This window comes from Hyperolius riggenbachi, unplaced genomic scaffold (assembly GCF_040937935.1).
Source record: "Hyperolius riggenbachi isolate aHypRig1 unplaced genomic scaffold, aHypRig1.pri scaffold_201, whole genome shotgun sequence".
Taxonomy (NCBI): Eukaryota; Metazoa; Chordata; class Amphibia; order Anura; family Hyperoliidae; genus Hyperolius; species Hyperolius riggenbachi.
The window spans coordinates 61,801-83,831 of record NW_027152412.1 but is presented as its reverse complement, the minus strand read 5'-3'; the positions used below and the strand labels follow the sequence as shown (position 1 = coordinate 83,831).

The following is a 22,031-nucleotide window of genomic DNA, read 5'->3' as shown; positions in this document are numbered from 1 at the left end:
GATGGGAGGAAGGCAAGGAGGCCGGGGTATGAGATGATGGGAGGAAGGCGAGGAGGCCGGGGGTATGAGATGATGGGAGGAAGGTGAGGAGGCCGGGGTATGAGATGATGGGAGGAAGGCGAGGAGGCCGAGGTATGAGATGATGGGAGGAAGGTGAAGAGGCCAGGGTATGAGATGATGGGAAGAAGGCGAAAGGTCGGTTGTGAGATGATGGGAGGAAGGCAAGGAGGCTGGGGTATGAGAAGATGGGAAGAAGGCGAGGAGGCCGGGGTATGAGATGATGGGAGGAAGGCGAGGAGGCCGGGGTATGAGATGATGGGAGGAAAGCGAGGAGGCCGGGGTATGAGATGATGGGAGGAAGGCAAGAAGGCCGGGGTATGAGATGATGGGAGGTAGGCGAGAAGGTCGGGGTATGAGATGATGGGAGGATGGCGAGGAGGCCGGGGGTATGAGATGATGGGAGGATGGCGAGGAGGACGGGGGTATGAGATGATGAGAGGAAGGCGAAGAGGCCAGGGTATGAGATAATGGGAAGAAGGCGAGGAGGTCGGTTGTGAGATGATGGGAGGAAGGCAAGGAGGCTGGGGTATGAGATGATGGGAAGAAGGCGAGGAGGCCGGGGTATGAGATGATGGGAGGAAGGCGAGGAGGCCGGGGTATGAGATGATGGGAGGAAAGCGAGGAGGCCGGGGTATGAGATGATGGGAGTAAGGCAAGGAGGCCGGGGTATGAGATGATGGGAGGAAGGCGAGAAGGTCGGGGTATGAGATGATGGGAGGAAGGTGAGGAGGCCGGGGTATGAGATGATGGGAGGAAGGCGAGGAGGCCGGGGTATGAGATGATGGGAGGAAGGCGAGGAGGCCGGGGTATGAGATGATGGGAGGAAGGCAAGGAGGCCGGGGTATGAGACGATAGGAGGAAGGCGAGGAGGTCGGTTGTGAGATGATGGGAGGAAGGCAAGGAGGCCGGTTGTGAGATGATGGGAGGAAGGCGAGGAGGCCGGGGTATGAGATGATGGGAGGAAGGCGAGGAGGTCGATTGTGAGATGATGGGAGGAAGGCAAGGAGACCGGGGTATGAGATGATGGGAGGAAGGCGAGAAGGCCGGGGTATGAGATGATGGGAGGAAGGCGAGGAGGCCGGGGTATGAGATAATGGGAGGAAGGTGAGGAGGCCGGGGTATGAGATGATGGGAGGAAGGTGAGGAGGCCGGGGTATGAGATGATGGGAGGAAGGCGAGGAGGCCGAGGTATGAGATGATGGGAGGAAGGTGAGGAGGCCAGGGTATGAGATGATGGGAAGAAGGCGAGGAGGTCGGTTGTGAGATGATGGGAGGAAGGCAAGGAGGCTGGGGTATGAGATGATGGGAAGAAGGCGAGGAAGCCAGGGTATGAGATGATGGGATGAAGGCGAGGAGGCCGGGGTATGAGATGATGGGAGGAAAGCGAGGAGGCCGGGGTATGAGATGATGGGAAGAAGGCAAGGAGGCCGGGGTATGAGATGATGGGAGGAAGGCGAGAAGGTCGGGGTATGAGATGATGGGAGGATGGCGAGGAGGCCGGGGTATGAGATGATGGGAGGAAGGCGAAGAGGCCGGGGTATGAGATAATGGGAGGAAGACGAGGAGGTCGGGGTATGAGATGATGGGAGGAAGGCGAGGAGGTCGGGGTATGAGATGATGGGAGGAAGGCGAGGAGGTAGGGGTATGAGATGATGGGAGGAAGGCCGGGAGGACGGGGTATGAGATGATGGGAGGAAGGTGAGGAGGTCGGTTGTGAGATGATGGGAGGAAGGCGAGGAGGCCGGGGTATGAGATGATGGGAGGAAGGTGAGGAGGTCGGTTGTGAGATGATGGGAGGAAGGCAAGGAGGACGGGGTATGAGATGATGGGAGGAAGGTGAGGAGGCCGGGGTATGAGATGATGGGAGGAAGGCGAGGAGGCTGGGGTATGAGATGATGGGAGGAAGGCGAGGAGGCTGGGGTATGAGATGATGGGAGGAAGTCAAGGAGGCCGGGGTATGAGATGATGGGAGGAAGGTGAGGAGGCCAGGGTATGAGATGATGGGAAGAAGGCGAGGAGGTCGGTTGTGAGATGATGGGAGGAAGGCAAGGAGGCTGGGGTATGAGATGATGGGAAGAAGGCGAGGAGGCCGGGGTATGAGATGATGGGATGAAGGCGAGGAGGCCGGGGTATGAGATGATGGGAGGAAAGCGAGGAGGCCGGGGTATGAGATGATGGGAGGAAGGCAAGGAGGCCGGGGTATGAGATGATGGGAGGAAGGCGAGAAGGTCGGGGTATGAGATGATGGGAGGATGGCGAGGAGGCCGGGGGTATGAGATGATGGGAGGATGGCGAGGAGGACGGGGGTATGAGATGATGGGAGGAAGGCGAAGAGGCCGGGGTATGAGATAATGGGAGGAAGACGAGGAGGTCGGGGTATGAGATGATGGGAGGAAGGCGAGGAGGTCGGGGTATGAGATGATGGGAGGAAGGCGAGGAGGTAGGGGTATGAGATGATGGGAGGAAGGCCGGGAGGACGGGGTATGAGATGATGGGAGGAAGGTGAGGAGGTCGGTTGTGAGATGATGGGAGGAAGGCGAGGAGGCCGGGGTATGAGATGATGGGAGGAAGGTGAGGAGGTCGGTTGTGAGATGATGGGAGGAAGGCAAGGAGGCTGGGGTATGAGATGATGGGACAAAGGCGAGGAGGCTGGGGTATGAGATGATGGGAGGAAGTCAAGGAGGCCGGGGTATGAGATGATGGGAGGAAGGCAAGGAGGTCAGTTGTGAGATGATGGGAGGAAGGCGAGGAGGCCGGGGTATGAGATGGTGGGAGGAAGGCGAGGAGGTCGGGGTATGAGATGATGGGAGGAAGGCGAGGAGGTCGGGGTATGAGATGATGGGAGGAAGGCGAGGAGGTCGGGGTATGAGATGATGGGAGGAAGGCAAGGAGGACGGGGTATGAGATGATGGGAGGAAGGTGAGGAGGTGAGTTGTGAGATTATGGGAGGAAGGCAAGGAGGCCGGGGTATGAGATGATGGGAGGAAGGTGAGGAGGTCGGTTGTGAGATGATGGGAGGAAGGCAAGGAGGCTGGGGTATGAGATGATGGGAGGAAGGCGAGGAGGCTGGGGTATGAGATGATGGGAGGAAGGCAAGGAGGACGGGGTATGAGATGATGGAAGGAAGGCAAGGAGGCTGGGGTATGAGATGATGGGAGGAAGGCGAGGAGGCTGGGGTATGAGATGATGGGAGGAAGGCAAGGAGGACGGGGTATGAGATGATGGGAGGAAGGCAAGGAGGCTGGGGTATGAGATGATGGGAGGAAGGCGAGGAGGCTGGGGTATGAGATGATGGGAGGAAGGCAAGGAGGACGGAGTATGAGATGATGGGAGGAAGGCAAGGAGGCCGGGGTATGAGATGATGGGAGGAAGGTGAGGAGGTTGGTTGTGAGATGATGGGAGGAAGGCAAGGAGGCCGGGGTATGAGATTATGGGAGGAAGGTGAGGAGGTCGGTTGTGAGATGATGGGAGGAAGGCAAGGAGGCTGGGGTATGAGATGATGGGAGGAAGGCGAGGAGGCTGGGGTATGAGATGATGGGAGGAAGGCAAGGAGGACGGGGTATGAGATGATGGGAGGAAGGTGAGGAGGTCGGTTGTGAGATGATGGGAGGAAGGCAAGGAGGCTGGGGTATGAGATGATGGGAGGAAGGCGAGGAGGCTGGGGTATGAGATGATGGGAGGAAGGCAAGGAGGACGGGGTATGAGATGATGGGAGGAAGGCAAGGAGGCTGGGGTATGAGATGATGGGAGGAAGGCGAGGAGGCTGGGGTATGAGATGATGGGAGGAAGGCAAGGAGGACGGGGTATGAGATGATGGGAGGAAGGCAAGGAGGCCGGGGTATGAGATGATGGGAGGAAGGCGACGAGGTCGGTTGTGAGATGATGGGAGGAAGGCAAGGAGGCCGGTTGTGAGATGATGGGAGGAAGGCGAGGAGGCCGGGGTATGAGATGATGGGAGGAAGGCGAGGAGGTCGATTGTGAGATGATGGGAGGAAGGCGAGGAGGCCGGTTGTGAGATGATGGGAGGAAGGCAAGGAGGCCGGGGTATGAGATGATGGGAGGAAGGCGAGGAGGTCGATTGTGAGATGATGGGAGGAAGGCAAGGAGACCGGGGTATGAGATGATGGGAGGAAGGCGAGAAGGCCGGGGTATGAGATGATGGGAGGAAGGCGAGGAGGCCGGGGTATGAGATGATGGGAGGAAGGTGAGGAGGCCGGGGTATGAGATGATGGGAGGAAGGTGAGGAGGTTGGTTGTGCGATGATGGGAGGAAGGCAAGGAGGCCGGGGTATGAGATGATGGGAGGAAGGTGAGGAGGTCGGTTGTGAGATGATGGGAGGAAGGCAAGGAGGCTGGGGTATGCGATGACGGGAGGAAGGCAAGGAGACCGGGGTATGAGATGATGGGAGGAAGGCAAGGAGACCGGGGTATGATATGATGGGAGGAAGGCGAGGAGGCTGGGGTATGAGATGATGGGAGGAAGGCAAGGAGGACGGGGTATGAGATGATGGGAGGAAGGCAAGGAGGCTGGGGTATGAGATGATGGGAGGAAGGCGAGGAGGCTGGGGTATGAGATGATGGGAGGAAGGCAAGGAGGACGGGGTATGAGATGATGGGAGGAAGGCAAGGAGGCTGGGGTATGAGATGATGGGAGGAAGGCGAGGAGGCTGGGGTATGAGATGATGGGAGGAAGGCAAGGAGGACGGGGTATGAGATGATGGGAGGAAGGCAAGGAGGCCGGGGTATGAAATGATGGGAGGAAGGTGAGGAGGTTGGTTGTGAGATGATGGGAGGAAGGCAAGGAGGCCGGGGTATGAGATGATGGGAGGAAGGTGAGGAGGTCGGTTGTGAGATGATGGGAGGAAGGCAAGGAGGCTGGGGTATGAGATGATGGGAGGAAGGCGAGGAGGCTGGGGTATGAGATGATGGGAGGAAGGCAAGGAGGACGGGGTATGAGATGATGGGAGGAAGGCAAGGAGGCTGGGGTATGAGATGATGGGAGGAAGGCGAGGAGGCTGGGGTATGAGATGATGGGAGGAAGGCAAGGAGGACGGGGTATGAGATGATGGGAGGATGGCAAGGAGGCCGGGGTATGAGATGATGGGAGGAAGGCGACGAGGTCGGTTGTGAGATGATGGGAGGAAGGCAAGGAGCCTGGTTGTGAGATGATGGGAGGAAGGCGAGGAGGCCGGGGTATGAGATGATGGGAGGAAGGCGAGGAGGTCGATTGTGAGATGATGGGAGGAAGGCAAGGAGGCCGGTTGTGAGATGATGGGAGGAAGGCGAGGAGGCCGGGGTATGAGATGATGGGAGGAAGGCGAGGAGGTCGATTGTGAGATGATGGGAGGAAGGCAAGGAGACCGGGGTATGAGATGATGGGAGGAAGGCGAGAAGGCCGGGGTATGAGATGATGGGAGGAAGGCGAGGAGGCCGGGGTATGAGATGATGGGAGGAAGGTGAGGAGGCCGGGGTATGAGATGATGGGAGGAAGGTGAGGAGGTTGGTTGTGAGATGATGGGAGGAAGGCAAGGAGGCCGGGGTATGAGATGATGGGAGGAAGGTGAGGAGGTCGGTTGTGAGATGATGGGAGGAAGGCAAGGAGGCCGGGGTATGAGATGATGGGAGGAAGGCGAGGAGGCTGGGGTATGAGATGATGGGAGGAAGGCAAGGAGGACGGGGTATGAGATGATGGGAGGAAGGCAAGGAGGACGGGGTATGAGATGATGGGAGGAAGGTGAGGAGGCCGGTTGTGAGATGATGGGAGGAAGGCAAGGAGGCTGGGTTGTGAGATCATGGGGAGGATAGTGGGAAAGTTTTTGAAGAAGTGATGGCTGACATGTGAGATTAACCATGATTGATACTTTGGTCTTGTCATGTGGGTAATCTTCTCTGCCTCTTCTCTCATTACAGGACCTCCGCATGGTCACTGGAACTACACTGGTAAGCTGATATATTTTACCTCCATTCAAATATAAATCCTGTAATTCCAGAACGGTCACTTCTCCCAGACTTTAGACTCACAATGGGAATAAATCATAGTTACATAGTTATTTTGGTTGAAAAGAGACATACGTCCATCGAGTTCAACCAGAGAACAAAGTACAACACCAGCCTGCTCCCTCATATATCCCTGCTGATCCAGAGGAAGGCGAAAAACCCTTACAAGGCATGGTCCAATTAGCCCCAAAAGGGAAAAATTCCTTCCCGACTCCAGATGGCAATCAGATAAAATCCCTGGATCAACATCATTAGGCATTACCTAGTAATTGTAGCCATGGATGTCTTTCAATGCAAGGAAACATCTAAGCCCCCTTTACATGCAGGTATAGAGTTTGCCATAACGACTTCCTGTGGCAATGCATTCCACATCTTAATCACTCTTACTGTAAAGAACCCTTTCCTAAATAAATGGCTAAAACATTTTTCCTCCATGCGCAGATCATGTCCTCTAGTCCTTAGAGAAGGCCTAGGGACAAAAAGCTCATCCGCCAAGCTATTATATTGCCCTCTGATGTATTTATACATGTTAATTAGATCCCCTCTAAGGTGTCTTTTCTCTAGACTAAATAAACCCAGTTTATCTAACCTTTCTTGATAAGTGAGACCTTCCATCCCACGTATCAATTTTGTTGCTCGTCTCTGCACCTGCTCTAAAACTGCAATATCTTTTTTGTAATGTGGTGCCCAGAACTGAATTCCATATTCCAGATGTGGCCTTACTAGAGAGTTAAACAGGGGCAATATTATGCTAGCATCTCGAGTTTTTATTTCTCTTTTAATGCATCCCAAAATTTTATTAGCTTTAGCTGCAGCGGCTTGGCATTGAGTACGATTATTTAACTTGGTGTTGATGAGGAATTGAAATTAGGGTTGCCAGGTGTCCGGTTTTAGACCGGACAGTCCGGTTTTTGGCCGCTGTGTCCGGTGCAAAAAGGCATGTTAAACCGGACAATTAAGATGTCCGGTTTTATGCCTTTTCCGGCGGCTGTCAGTGTTGACAGCCGCCTGTAGCAGGAGGAGAGCAGCGCAGTGGAGGGAAAGCGGTGGGCAGCGGCGGAGAAGGGGGTCATCTCCCCCCCTTCTCTCACCTTAGATGCTTTCCGTCCCTCGCTGTCTCCTCCGATCTGTGTGTGGCTGACTGGCGGTGGCGCTTGGCAGCGGGCGGGACTTACCTTCCGTGTCGCTCCATGCGCCGGCCAGAAGTTCTGGTGCCGCAGCCGCTGCTCTGGTCTGCATCAGACCAGAGTAGTGGCAACTCATCCCGCGCGGCGCCTGCGACGAGACCAGTCACCAGACGGAGGAGACACGGAAGGTAAGTTCCGCCCCTCTGCCAGCCACCGCACACACCGATCGGAGCAGACAGCGAGGGAGGGAGAGGACCCTAAGGTGAGCGAAGGGGGGGGAGATGGCCCCCTTCTTCACCGCTCTCCCTCTTCTCTGCGCTGACTGCTTCCCTCCTGGGGGGGGGGGGGACACACCTGCCTACATATACTGGGCCCATATACACCCTGGCTAAATATACTGGGCCCATATACACCCTGGCTACATATACTGGGCCCATATACACCCTGGCTACATATACTGGGTCCATATACACCCTGGCTACATATACTGGGCCCATATACACCCTGGCTAAATATACTGGGCCCATATACACCCTGGCTACATATACTGGGCCCATATACACCCTGGCTAAATATACTGGGCCCATATACACCCTGGCTACATATACTGGGCCCATATACACCCTGGCTACATATACTGGGCCCATATACACCCTGGCTAAATATACTGGGCCCATATACACCCTGGCTACATATACTGGGCCCATATACACCCTGGCTATATATACTGGGGACATATTCCCCTGCCTACATATACTGGGCATATATACCCCCTGACTACATATACTGGGCCCATATACACCCTGGCTACATATACTAGGCCCATATACACCCTGGCTACATATACTGGGCCCATATACACCCTGGCTACATATACTGGGCCCATATACCGCTGGCTATATATACTGGGGACATATTCCCCTGCCTACATATACTGGGGACATATACCTCTGGCTACATATACTGGGCACATATATCCCTGGCTACATATACTGGGGACAACTGGCTGTTTGTCATTATGTGCAGTTACTGGTGAAAAGCTGTCTCTTATTATGTGCATTTAGTGGTGAAAAGCTTTCTCTTATGTGCATTTACTGGTGAAAAGCTGTCTCTTATGTGCATTTAGTGGTGAAAAGATGTCTCTTATGTGCATTTAGTGGTGAAAAGATGTCTCTTATGTGCATTTAGTGGTGAAAAGATGTCTCTTATGTGCATTTTTGAAAAGCGGTCTCTTATTATGTGCATTTACTGGTGAAAAGTGGTCTCTTATGTGCATGTACTGGTGAGGACAGTTAGTGACATGGCTATGTACTCTGTAATGTGCTGCAGAAGATGTCAGTGCGATATAAATACTGTAAAAAACATTTTTTAAAAAGCCCATTGCTTAGCCCCACTCTACATAAAAGTGCGCTTCTGACTCCGTCCCTAACTCCACCCCCTGTCCGGTTTTCTCCATCAGCCGACCTGGCAACCCTAATTGAAATGGAATTGAAATGTAAATGCCTGCAGTTTGCCTTATTGGGCACTTGATACATTATTACCAATGTGACATTTATCTCATGCAGGAAGCAGGGAGATAGCAGTCACTTGTCCTCTAGCATAGTCATCTGAGCCTTCTGGCCCAGTTACAAGTCTCCTGAGGTGGCCGACATTTTCACCTCCAAGCTAACAGCTATGCTAGCCATGCCACCCAGATGTAGCTGCTAGTGAAAATCAGAGAAAGACCTGACAAGCATGTGGTTGAGACGCCTTCCATATATTTCAATCAAATACATTGGCCTCAATTCTGGTAGCTATGTGAGGTAAAGATTTTTTTGTACGTAAAAATACTCATGAGGTAATTTCCTCTTTTTTTAGCAATTCTGAAAGATTTTTCTCCATTTCCAAACATGAGGTAAAGCATGAGGTAAATGCATAAAGTGAGGTAAAACATGAGGTAAAGCATGAGGTAAATGCATAAAGTGAGGTAAAACATGAGGTAAAGCATGAGGTAAATGCATAAAGTGAGGTAAAACATGAGGTAAAGCATGAGGTAAATGCATAAAGTGAGGTAAAACATGAGGTAAAGCATGAGGTAAATGCATAAAGTGAGGTAAAACATGAGGTATTTCAGGGGTTAGCCTGCAGCAAATAAATAATAGTAACTCTTTAATTGTATTCCATAAGTTAGAATAGTCTTTTTTTAGGGGGGAGGTGTATTTGATTATATAGCAACCTATGAAAAGTATATCTATAGGTATCCTTTATAAAAAAAAAATCCAGTAAATATTTGGAGTTTTATTTCTTCTATTCTTTTCGATTACACAGCCTGAATAGGAATGACACCAAAACAGCAATAGGAACTCCACTAAAAACTGCAAAATGCATACAAATGGACTTTACCTCCAGGTACCGGCAGGTCTTCTCTAAACTAATCGGTAAATTATGTGCTAACGTGTGCCCTAATTTCCATGAGAATAGCTATTTTCGGTAAATTACCTCATGAATTACCTCATAATTTACCTCAGGAGGTAAAACATAACTAAAACCTACCAGAATTGCTATGTGTCATTATCTCATGAGGTAATTTGTTTGATAACCGGGTAACCCTACCAGAATTGAGGCCATTATATTTTAATGACAATGTCCCAGGCACCTGGCAAAGGGTTAAACTTTCCAGCTATCACTTTGCACAGAACAGAATGAATTAACTTAGCTCTCAGCTCTGACCAAATGGTCTTCCTGAGCTTATAAGTGCCGTGCAAAAGCCTCAGTGGACTCTGACAGAAACCGTAACATGGCATTGTGCCAGGACTAGTGTCTTCAGAAGTCCCCTACATCACAAATCATTTTCACACCTCTCCTCTCACTAATGCCTCTGCTAGAAGCTTCTGCCAGTTCAGAGGAGACCCTCTGATGCTACCTGTGCTTCTCTCCACACAGCCGCTATTGTAACCTCTGAAATCCATACTTTGCTCATGCTTCATTCACGTAACAAGGATGCAAAGATCTTGACTCTTCTAGGGAGAGACATTTCCAGAGTTCATAAGAGAGTTACGCAACGGTCCAGATGATGCTCCTCATGCCCAGAAACTTGAGCCTGGATAGGTTATAATAGGACAAGCCTGTTTAGATCAATCGCAATAGTGCAATAGATGAAATGTCTATTGCACTATCATGTGAAGGAAAGACTTGATGTCAAATCTGAAATTCCATGTCAAGCCCTCCAAGGTATTACCTGCAAGCCCACTTCTCACAAGGACCTTGGTGATTCCGTGTACCAGACTACTTGTGATGACAACTAGATTTCCCCTTCCATCGAAGACAAGGAGCTCATCAAGATTATGAATGAAGAGTTCTTCAAGGACAACTCCAACAGTTGGGAGCCTCATTACCCTTCCGATTACCAAGGCTTACTCTCCCTAACAATCCAGAACAAGCTTTAGACAGATTTTCTGCACTTAAAGAGAAGCTCTCAGCCATACTATCTCAGGAAAAAACCAACACATGTATAAGCAGTTAAATACTTGCTCTACTGACATAACATATGTATTGCACTGTCCACATTTTGATTTTAGTGATTTTCTACAGTAAAAAAAGAGAAAATCCTTCTTAGCATTTCCCATTTTAACTGTGGCTATTTTGAAGCCAATCTCAATGTCATTTCCTCCCTTAGTTTCCTCTGCCTGATTGTGTATGCATTGCTCGCCCTCCACTGTAGAAAGTGCATTGTCTCAGTATGAGAAATATTGGCCAATCAGAGAGGAACAGAGGTGTGGGAGGGGAAAACAGGAGGGAAAGAGGCTTCAACCAATCAGGCTGCATTAGTTAAGTCTGAGGGGAAGTACAGAAGCAAAAAAGGACCACCCAGCATGCCCTGCAACTTCCTTTTTATGTACCAAATTTTGTGTGTAAACTCAGTGAGGTAAACTGGGGAATGATCATTTATCAGCAAGAAAAGTAATAGTGATTTTAACTTTTTGGATTGCCTGGTTAGCATCCTTATTACTTGTTTACCAGCTAAAAAAAAAGAATTGATTTTTGATTTTATGCCAGTTACTCTTTAACTGAATCCGAACTCATGCAGTACGAATCTAAGTCCAGCAGGTGGTGCTGCGCCCCTGACTGGACGTAAACTCTACGTTGCATTGACCGCGCATACCCGCTGTTTACCACTGATCACCCTGCTCTCGCCACTCTGTCCCCGCCGCAGTTTGCTCGCCCTGCCGTCTCTATGACAGCAGAGCTCTGTGAGCCGGGCAGGAGCCGTTTTCATTTGCTCCTGGCCCTGTCATCACTGTAAGCTGATCCCATTGGCTTACATTGATTGACAGGGTCAGGAGCAAATGAAAGTGGCTCCTGACCGGCTCACATCGCTCTGCCGAGATGGCGGAGAGTGGAGCCTGCGGCAGTACAGAGCGGCGTTGTGACGCACACGGTTCCCGAGAGAAGCGCACGTGCGCCATTCAAGTCACAAACGCACTTGCAAGTGCATTGCAAGCAACCAAAATCACATTTTTGTTTTTTAAATCAACCTTTTTTTCCTACTCTCTTGCTCTGCTAGCAAGCACTGGCAGTTTTTCTAAGTACATAGTCTCTCTCACCCTAGTGGGAAGAGTGGGTTTCCTGGCCTCAGGACCCCCTAGAGAGTTTATAGCTCATCCAACTGGGGACTCACAAAAGTTCAACCAACCTTAAAAACTATATTTAATAATAGGCACAGTTTTGTAATATTTCTGGTGTTACAAGGATACCAGGTCCTTCAAATTCACAGGGTGTGTTGGACTTCACGTGACACTGGTTCTGAGAGATTTTCAAGCATCTGGATCTTCCAGAACCAATGCTACAAAGGGTGGAAGTAACGAACGGTGTTATCTGTCTCCCATGGTCCTCATGTGTGGTATCAAATGAATTGTACAATTATGCTGGGTGCGAATATGCATTCTATTTCTTGATGTGACCTATGGGCACAGGGAGAAAGCGGGCAAAACATGAATTGGGCCAAAATCTCTTCCTGTCTAAGGGGGCACTGTCTTATTCAAATTGCACAAGGCTGAACTTTTACGTGTCATGACCCCGCCCATCTACAGTGAGGATTAAAACTCCAATGACACAAAGGGCCAGCGTCCATCATCTAAAATCTTGTCGAATAACATCCCGGCAGCCAGCTGGACACTGGCAAATCTCTTGGATTATTTCTCACAAAGGCATGGCAATCGCCATCTTGGACTTTCCGCCAAAGACTTGCGATTGCTGCATGAACTACCAATAATGGTATTTGAACTGTACATTAAGATAGTCTGTTTCTTTTCATCTCTACTCTCTTTCTATCAAACCAATCTGTTCTGCCGGACAGGTATATTTACCTGTGGGGCTAAAGTCAGCTGTGTGTATGTAGTTTTAGAATAAAAACTAACGATTTTATCATTCAGTCTTGTGCCTTTTCTGGTCATCTGATTGCTGCTATAACGAATCTGCCCTCTGAAGAGTCATCATACTACCGCATTGTTTTATTATTTGCTTATGATTGTTGATTTGCTAGCTAGGTTGTAAATAACCGTTTCCTTCCTTTTAGGAGTAGTTAGCGGGAGTCTCTTTCCTCCCTGAACACGAGAGAGTGGTGGCAGTGAACTTACCTGATTTCCAGCGCTGAATCTATATTTTTAGTTTACAGATTGTACATACAATCTGGATTGTACATATATGGGCACATCCAACTAATCTTAACCGTTTACTACGCACACAGTGAATTTGCCTCCAGCAGTCTCTAGTGCATGAGACCTGCATGGCAACAGTGGCCTAGTAATACGGGATTGGTGAATGATTGTCCCATTACATAATGTCGGCAGCTGCGCGACCAATCTTTATTGACAGTCTGTTCACCGTACTTCCTGCTAACACTAACGGGAGCAGATTAGACGGGATCGCGGGGCTGGATTGTCACAGGCGTGACCGGCAGGAGCGGCGGATTTTTGCAGTGATTCATCGGGAAGCGCCGTTTTACTATACCAGCAGCCTCTGGTCCTTAAGGGGGCAGAGGCTGCTGGTACCAAAGTGGTTAAAGGGAACCTAAACTGAGAGGAATATGGATGTTTCCTTTTAAACAATACCAGTTGCCTGGCAGTCCTGCTGACCTCTTTGGCTGCAGTATTGGCTGAATCACACACCTGAAACAAGCATGCAGCTAATCCAGTCTGACTTCAGTCAGAGCACCTGATCTGCATGCTTGTTGAGAGGCTGTGGCTAAATGTAGTAGAAGCACAGGATCAGCAGGAGAGTCAGGCAACTGGAAGGAAAGAAGGAAAAATCCGTATCCTTCTCAGTTTAGGTTTCCTTTAAGAGATCTCTCTGTAGCAAGCTTGAGATATAAGAGCACTGTCTAGCATTCATGCAGAAGATTCTAGATAACCATGATGCTGAGTCAGAAGAAAGCTGGTGTCTTCCATCCTACCGTCATTGTAAACAGGGCCAATCAGAAGAATCTTTGACTCAAGTGCTCAATTCAAGGTAACCTCCTTGAATAACGTTCTTCTAGTAGGTCCAAATCTAAGGAACAACCTTGTAGGAGTGTTGATGTGGTTCAGGAAGGAACACATTGCTGTGACAGCTGACATCCAACAATTGTTCCATTGCTTCATAGTCAGGGAGGACCACAGAGATTATCTCTGATTCTTGTGGTACTGCAACAATGACATTAACCATCCGGATAGATAGATTATCGCATGAGTCCTTGTCTCTGGTAATAGTCCATCTCCTGCTGTGGCAACTTATGGACTGAGAAGAACAGTGCAGGAAGGTGAAAGGGAACTCGGATCTGACACCAGACAGTTCACTGAGAGAGATTTCTATGTGGATGATGGCCTCAAATCCTTCTCAACAACGTAAGAAGCTGTCAGTCTAATAAAACCAACTCAACAGCTCTTGTCGACTGCTAACTTAAAGAGGAACTCCAGTAAAAATAATCTAATAAAAAAAAGTGCTTCATTTTTACAATAATTATGTATAAATCATTTAGTCAGTGTTTGCCCATTGTAAAGTCTTTTAAATCCCTGATTTACATTGTGACATTACATGGTGACATTTTTACTGCTGGCAGGTGATGTAGCTGCTGCATGCTTTTTTGGCAGTTGGAAATAGCTGTAAACAGCTATTTCCCACAATGCAACAAGGTTCACAGACAGGAAACTGCCAGGATTACCATGGTCCTCAGAGTTTCCTGTGGGAGGGGCTTCACCCCAATATCAGTCATACAGCGCCCCCTGATGGTCCGTTTGTGGAAAGGAATAGATTTCTCATGTAAAATGGGGTATCAGCTACTGATTGGGGTGAAGTTCAATTCTTGATCACGGTTTCTCTTTAAGGCTTCATAAGATCGCATCTAATAGCAGTTAGTGATGTAGCAAACATCAAATTGTAGGTGGGAATGCAAATTTTCTGCAAAAGTTTGCAAACAGGCGAACTGAAATAGACTTCAATGGGCAGGCAAATTGTAAAGCCTACAGGGACTGTTTATGGCCACAAAAGTGATGGAAAAGTTGTTTAACCTCCCTGGCGGTATGATTCACGCAGCTGCGCGACCGCGGGAGGGTTTTTTTCACCTTTTTTTTTTTTTTTTTAGCATGTAGCTAGCCTAGCGCTAGCTACATGCTTCCCCCCTCCCTGTGGCCTCCCCCCAAACAGTCCGATCGCCGCCAGCGCCGCTTGCCCATATGGAAATCCAGTTCTGAACGGGATTTCCTTGAGGGCTTCCCCCGTCGCCATGGCGATGAACGGAGTTACGTCATCGACGTCGCCGATGTCGTGACGTCACAGGGAGTCCCGATCCACCCCATAGCGCAGCCTGGCGGCGATTGGCCAGGCTGCGCAAGGGGTATGCGGGGGGCCCTGTATTGCGGCGGGTAGCAGCGCATCGACGGCGGGCAGCGGCGATCGCAACAAACACGCAGCTAGCAAAGTGCTAGCTGCGTGTTTGAAAAAAAAATTATGCAAATCGGCCCAGCAGGGCCTGAGGAATCCTCTGCGGCGGCTTACCCCGTGTCCAGCATGGGGTTACCGCTAAGGAGGTTAAAGAGGTCTAACACCTGGACCGTGGCATGCCGGAGGGGGGTCTAACACCTGGACCGTGGCATGCCGGAGGGGGGTCTAACACCTGGACCGTGGCATGCCGGAGGGGGATCCATGCCAAAAGTCCCACCAAAAATTACAGAATTGATGCAGAGTTGTGTTTTAATCTCTAAAGGGCAGAACTCACAGTACATTCCTACATACACAGCAATAAGGCAGTGTAAGGGTTCGGCCCGGATCACACTGACAGATGAAATGCCGCGTTTAATGCACCATAAACAACCGCAAAGAGCTTTAGTGATAACATCAGGTGAGCAAACCAATGTTTTTGCTAGTTGACACCTCCAGGACATAAATGTTTGTCCTGTCGGCGGCAATATTTGTGTAGTGGTGTGTAGTGGCCGCCGTGCTTGTGCGCACGTTCGTGGGAGTGCAGGCGATTGAGGTTTTCCAGCCCCTATGGTCAGCGGAGGTAGTTCAATGACAGTTAAGGGACTAAGAAAACACTGATTCTGCACTGAGGCCTTATACAGGGGGCAGTAGTGGATACTAGATGCCAGTAGTGGTGGTGAAAGATTATTGGGTTATGGTTGGTGCACTACTAGGACCAGCAGACCTGTCTCCATCAGTTAACATGTTCACTGGACACACAAAACTGCAATATAATAGCAAGAGAAAGAAAAACAGCCCTTAGAAGGGTGACCTCCTGTAGCACTAAGCACTGACTGCACCTGTCTGCAGCAGCTACAGGTGGACACAGTGATCAGCAATTTCACAGGATCAGAGCACAGACTATAGAAGGGTGACCTCCTGTAACACTGAGCACTGACTGCGCCTGTCTGCAGCAGCTACAGGTGGACACAGTGATCAGCAATATCACAGGATCAGAGCACAGACTATAGAAGGGTGACCTCCTGTAACACTAGCACTGACAGCACCTGTCTGCAGCAGCTACAGGTGGACACAGTGATCAGCAATATCACAGGATCAGAGCACAGACTATAGAAGGGTGACCTCCTGTAACACTAAGCACTGACTGCACCTGTCTGCAGCAGCTACAGGTGGACACAGTGCTCAGCAATATCACAGGATCAGAGCACAGACTATAGAAGGGTGACCTCCTGTAACACTAAGCACTGACGGCGCCTGTCTGCAGCAGCTACAGGTGGACACAGTGATCAGCAATATCACAGGATCAGAGCACAGACTATAGAAGGGTGACCTCCTGTAACACTAAGCACTGACTGCACCTGTCTGCAGCAGCTACAGGTGGACACAGTGATCAGCAATATCACAGGATCAGAGCACAGACTATAGAAGGGTGACCTCCAGTAACACTAAGCACTGACTGCACCTGTCTGCAGCAGCTACAGGTGGACACAGTGATCAGCAATATCACAGGATCAGAGCACAGACTATAGAAGGGTGACCTCCTGTAGCACTAAGCACTGACTGCACCTGTCTGCAGCAGCTACAGGTGGACACAGTGATCAGCAATATCACAGGATCAGAGCACAGACTATAGAAGGGTGACCTCCTGTAACACTGAGCACTGACTGCACCTGTCTGCAGCAGCTACAGGAGGACACAGTGATCAGCAATATCACAGGATCAGAGCACAGACTATAGAAGGGTGACCTCCTGTAACACTAAGCACTGACTGCGCCTGTCTGCAGCAGCTACAGGTGGACACAGTGATCAGCAATATCACAGGATCAGAGCACAGACTATAGAAGGGTGACCTCCTGTAACACTAAGCACTGACTGCACCTGTCTGCAGCAGCTACAGGTGGACACAGTGATCAGCAATATCACAGGATCAGAGCACAGACTATAGAAGGGTGACCTCCTGTAACACTAAGCACTGACTGCACCTGTCTGCAGCAGCTACAGGTGGACACAGTGATCAGCAATATCACAGGATTAGAGCACAGACTATAGAAGGGTGACCTCCTGTAGCACTAAGCACTGACTGCACCTGTCTGCAGCAGCTACAGGTGGACACAGTGATCAGCAATATCACAGGATCAGAGCACAGACTATAGAAGGGTGACCTCCTGTAACACTAAGCACTGACTGCGCCTGTCTGCAGCAGCTACAGGTGGACACAGTGATCAGCAATATCACAGGATCAGAGCACAGACTATAGAAGGGTGACCTCCTGTAACACTAAGCACTGACTGCGCCTGTCTGCAGCAGCTACAGGTGGACACAGTGATCAGCAATATCACAGGATCAGAGCACAGACTATAGAAGGGTGACCTCCTGTAACACTGAGCACTGACTGCACCTGTCTGCAGCAGCTACAGGTGGACACAGTGATCAGCAATATCACAGGATCAGAGCACAGACTATAGAAGAGTGACCTCCTGTAACACTAAGCACTGACGGCACCTGTCTGCAGCAGCTACAGGTGGACACAGTGATCAGCAATATCACAGGATCAGAGCACAGACTATAGAAGGGTGACCTCCTGTAACACTGAGCACTGACTGCACCTGTCTGCAGCAGCTACAGGTGGACACAGTGATCAGCAATATCACAGGATCAGAGCACAGACTATAGAAGGGTGACCTCCTGTAACACTAAGCACTGACTGCGCCTGTCTGCAGCAGCTACAGGTGGACACAGTGATCAGCAATATCACAGGATCAGAGCACAGACTATAGAAGGGTGACCTCCTGTAACACTGAGCACTGACTGCGCCTGTCTGCAGCAGCTACAGGTGGACACAGTGATCAGCAATATCACAGGATCAGAGCACAGACTATAGAAGAGTGACCTCCTGTAACACTAAGCACTGACGGCACCTGTCTGCAGCAGCTACAGGTGGACACAGTGATCAGCAATATCACAGGATCAGAGCACAGACTATAGAAGGGTGACCTCCTGTAGCACTAAGCACTGACTGCACCTGTCTGCAGCAGCTACAGGTGGACACAGTGATCAGCAATATCACAGGATTAGAGCACAGACTATAGAAGGGTGACCTCCTGTAGCACTAAGCACTGACTGCACCTGTCTGCAGCAGCTACAGGTGGACACAGTGATCAGCAATATCACAGGATCAGAGCACAGACTATAGAAGGGTGACCTCCTGTAACACTAAGCACTGACTGCGCCTGTCTGCAGCAGCTACAGGTGGACACAGTGATCAGCAATATCACAGGATCAGAGCACAGACTATAGAAGGGTGACCTCCTGTAACACTAAGCACTGACTGCGCCTGTCTGCAGCAGCTACAGGTGGACACAGTGATCAGCAATATCACAGGATCAGAGCACAGACTATAGAAGGGTGACCTCCTGTAACACTGAGCACTGACTGCACCTGTCTGCAGCAGCTACAGGTGGACACAGTGATCAGCAATATCACAGGATCAGAGCACAGACTATAGAAGAGTGACCTCCTGTAACACTAAGCACTGACGGCGCCTGTCTGCAGCAGCTACAGGTGGACACAGTGATCAGCAATATCACAGGATCAGAGCACAGACTATAGAAGGGTGACCTCCTGTAACACTAAGCACTGACTGCGCCTGTCTGCAGCAGCTACAGGTGGACACAGTGATCAGCAATATCACAGGATCAGAGCACAGACTATAGAAGGGTGACCTCCTGTAACACTGAGCACTGACGGCACCTGTCTGCAGCAGCTACAGGTGGACACAGTGATCAGCAATATCACAGGATCAGAACACAGACTATAGAAGGGTGACCTCCAGTAACACTAAGCACTGACGGCGCCTGTCTGCAGCAGCTACAGGTGGACACAGTGATCAGCAATATCACAGGATCAGAGCACAGACTATAGAAGGGTAACCTCCTGTAACACTAAGCACTGACTGCACCTGTCTGCAGCAGCTACAGGTGGACACAGTGATCAGCAATATCACAGGATCAGAGCACAGACTATAGAAGAGTGACCTCCTGTAACACTAAGCACTGACTGCACCTGTCTGCAGCAGCTACAGGAGGACACAGTGATCAGCAATATCACAGGATCAGAGCACAGACTATAGAAGGGTGACCTCCTGTAACACTAAGCACTGACTGCGCCTGTCTGCAGCAGCTACAGGTGGACACAGTGATCAGCAATATCACAGGATCAGAGCACAGACTATAGAAGGGTGACCTCCTGTAACACTAAGCACTGACTGCGCCTGTCTGCAGCAGCTACAGGTGGACACAGTGATCAGCAATATCACAGGATCAGAGCACAGACTATAGAAGGGTGACCTCCTGTAGCACTAAGCACTGACGGCGCCTGTCTGCAGCAGCTACAGGTGGACACAGTGATCAGCAGCAATCTCACCGGATCAGAGCACAGACTATAGAAGGGTGACCTCCTGTAACACTGAGCACTGACTGCACCTGTCTGCAGCAGCTACAGGTGGACACAGTGATCAGCAATATCACAGGATCAGAGCACAGACTATAGAAGGGTGACCTCCTGTAACACTGAGCACTGACTGCGCCTGTCTGCAGCAGCTACAGGTGGACACAGTGATCAGCAATATCACAGGATCAGAGCACAGACTATAGAAGGGTGACCTCCTGTAACACTAGCACTGACAGCACCTGTCTGCAGCAGCTACAGGTGGACACAGTGATCAGCAATATCACAGGATCAGAGCACAGACTATAGAAGGGTGACCTCCTGTAACACTAAGCACTGACTGCACCTGTCTGCAGCAGCTACAGGTGGACACAGTGCTCAGCAATATCACAGGATCAGAGCACAGACTATAGAAGGGTGACCTCCTGTAACACTGAGCACTGACTGCGCCTGTCTGCAGCAGCTACAGGTGGACACAGTGATCAGCAATATCACAGGATCAGAGCACAGACTATAGAAGAGTGACCTCCTGTAACACTAAGCACTGACGGCACCTGTCTGCAGCAGCTACAGGTGGACACAGTGATCAGCAATATCACAGGATCAGAACACAGACTATAGAAGGGTGACCTCCAGTAACACTAAGCACTGACGGCGCCTGTCTGCAGCAGCTACAGGTGGACACAGTGATCAGCAATATCACAGGATCAGAGCACAGACTATAGAAGAGTGACCTCCTGTAACACTAAGCACTGACTGCACCTGTCTGCAGCAGCTACAGGAGGACACAGTGATCAGCAATATCACAGGATCAGAGCACAGACTATAGAAGGGTGACCTCCAGTAACACTAAGCACTGACTGCGCCTGTCTGCAGCAGCTACAGGTGGACACAGTGATCAGCAATATCACAGGATCAGAGCACAGACTATAGAAGGGTGACCTCCTGTAGCACTAAGCACTGACGGCGCCTGTCTGCAGCAGCTACAGGTGGACACAGTGATCAGCAGCAATCTCACAGGATCAGAGCACAGACTATAGAAGGGTGACCTCCTGTAACACTGAGCACTGACTGCACCTGTCTGCAGCAGCTACAGGTGGACACAGTGATCAGCAATATCACAGGATCAGAGCACAGACTATAGAAGGGTGACCTCCTGTAACACTGAGCACTGACTGCGCCTGTCTGCAGCAGCTACAGGTGGACACAGTGATCAGCAATATCACAGGATCAGAGCACAGACTATAGAAGAGTGACCTCCTGTAACACTAAGCACTGACGGCACCTGTCTGCAGCAGCTACAGGTGGACACAGTGATCAGCAATATCACAGGATCAGAACACAGACTATAGAAGGGTGACCTCCAGTAACACTAAGCACTGACGGCGCCTGTCTGCAGCAGCTACAGGTGGACACAGTGATCAGCAATATCACAGGATCAGAGCACAGACTATAGAAGGGTAACCTCCTGTAACACTAAGCACTGACTGCACCTGTCTGCAGCAGCTACAGGTGGACACAGTGATCAGCAATATCACAGGATCAGAGCACAGACTATAGAAGGGTGACCTCCTGTAGCACTAAGCACTGACTGCACCTGTCTGCAGCAGCTACAGGTGGACACAGTGATCAGCAATATCACAGGATCAGAGCACAGACTATAGAAGGGTGACCTCCTGTAACACTAAGCACTGACTGCACCTGTCTGCAGCAGCTACAGGTGGACACTAGTGATGGGCGAACACCTGGATGTTCGGGTTCGGGAAAGTTCGCCGAACATGGCCGAGATGTTCGGCATGTTCGGGCCGAACCCCGAACTTCCCGAACATCCCTATTTTGGGGGCCCTATGGGGTCGCAGGCATAAGGGGGGAGCATGCCCCGATCGCGGGGGGGGTCGGAAATTCCCCCCACCCCCTCCGCTAGCGCTCCCCCCTCTGCCCGCTTCCCCATTCAAAAGTTTCAAGAAGTACCTGTATAGCGGATGGCCTGGCAGTGGGCGGCACTGTGGAGTGAGGAGGAGGAGGAGTCCGGAGAGTGACGAGTTGAGGGAGGCCGGGCAGCGGGCGTGAGGTCAGCGAAAGGGCGGAACTTCCGCCCTTTCTCTGACCTCACGCCCGCTGCCCGGCCTCCCTCAACTCGTCACTCTCCGGACTCCTCCTCCTCCTCACTCCACAGTGCCGCCCACTGCCAGGCCATCCGCTATACAGGTACTTCTTGAAACTTTTGAATGGGGAAGCGGGCAGAGGGGGGAGCGCTAGCGGAGGGGGTGGGGGGAATTTCCGACCCCCCCCGCGATCGGGGCATGCTCCCCCCTTATGCCTGCGACCCCATAGGGGGGCCGTATTGCGGCCTGTTCGGCCGAACAGGGCCCTGTTCGCCCGAACAGGGGCCCTGTTCGGCCCTGTTCGGGGGCATACAGAAGTTCGGGGCGAACCCGAACTTAAAAGGCCGAACACCATGAGGTGT

The 22,031-nt window shown here is 50.7% G+C and overlaps 1 protein-coding gene across 1 annotated transcript in view; it reads left to right on the top strand.

The window, feature by feature from the left end:
• LOC137543805 (carbonic anhydrase 9-like) overlaps window positions 1-22,031 on the top strand; it is a gene marked incomplete at its 3' end in the record, with an annotated part of 140,502 nt that overhangs the window by 78,099 nt on the left and 40,372 nt on the right. Inside the window, exon 2 of the mRNA XM_068264885.1 lies at window positions 5,970-5,999. Coding sequence (XP_068120986.1) covers window positions 5,970-5,999 — 30 coding nt within the window. The remainder of the gene's footprint in view (window positions 1-5,969; window positions 6,000-22,031) is intronic.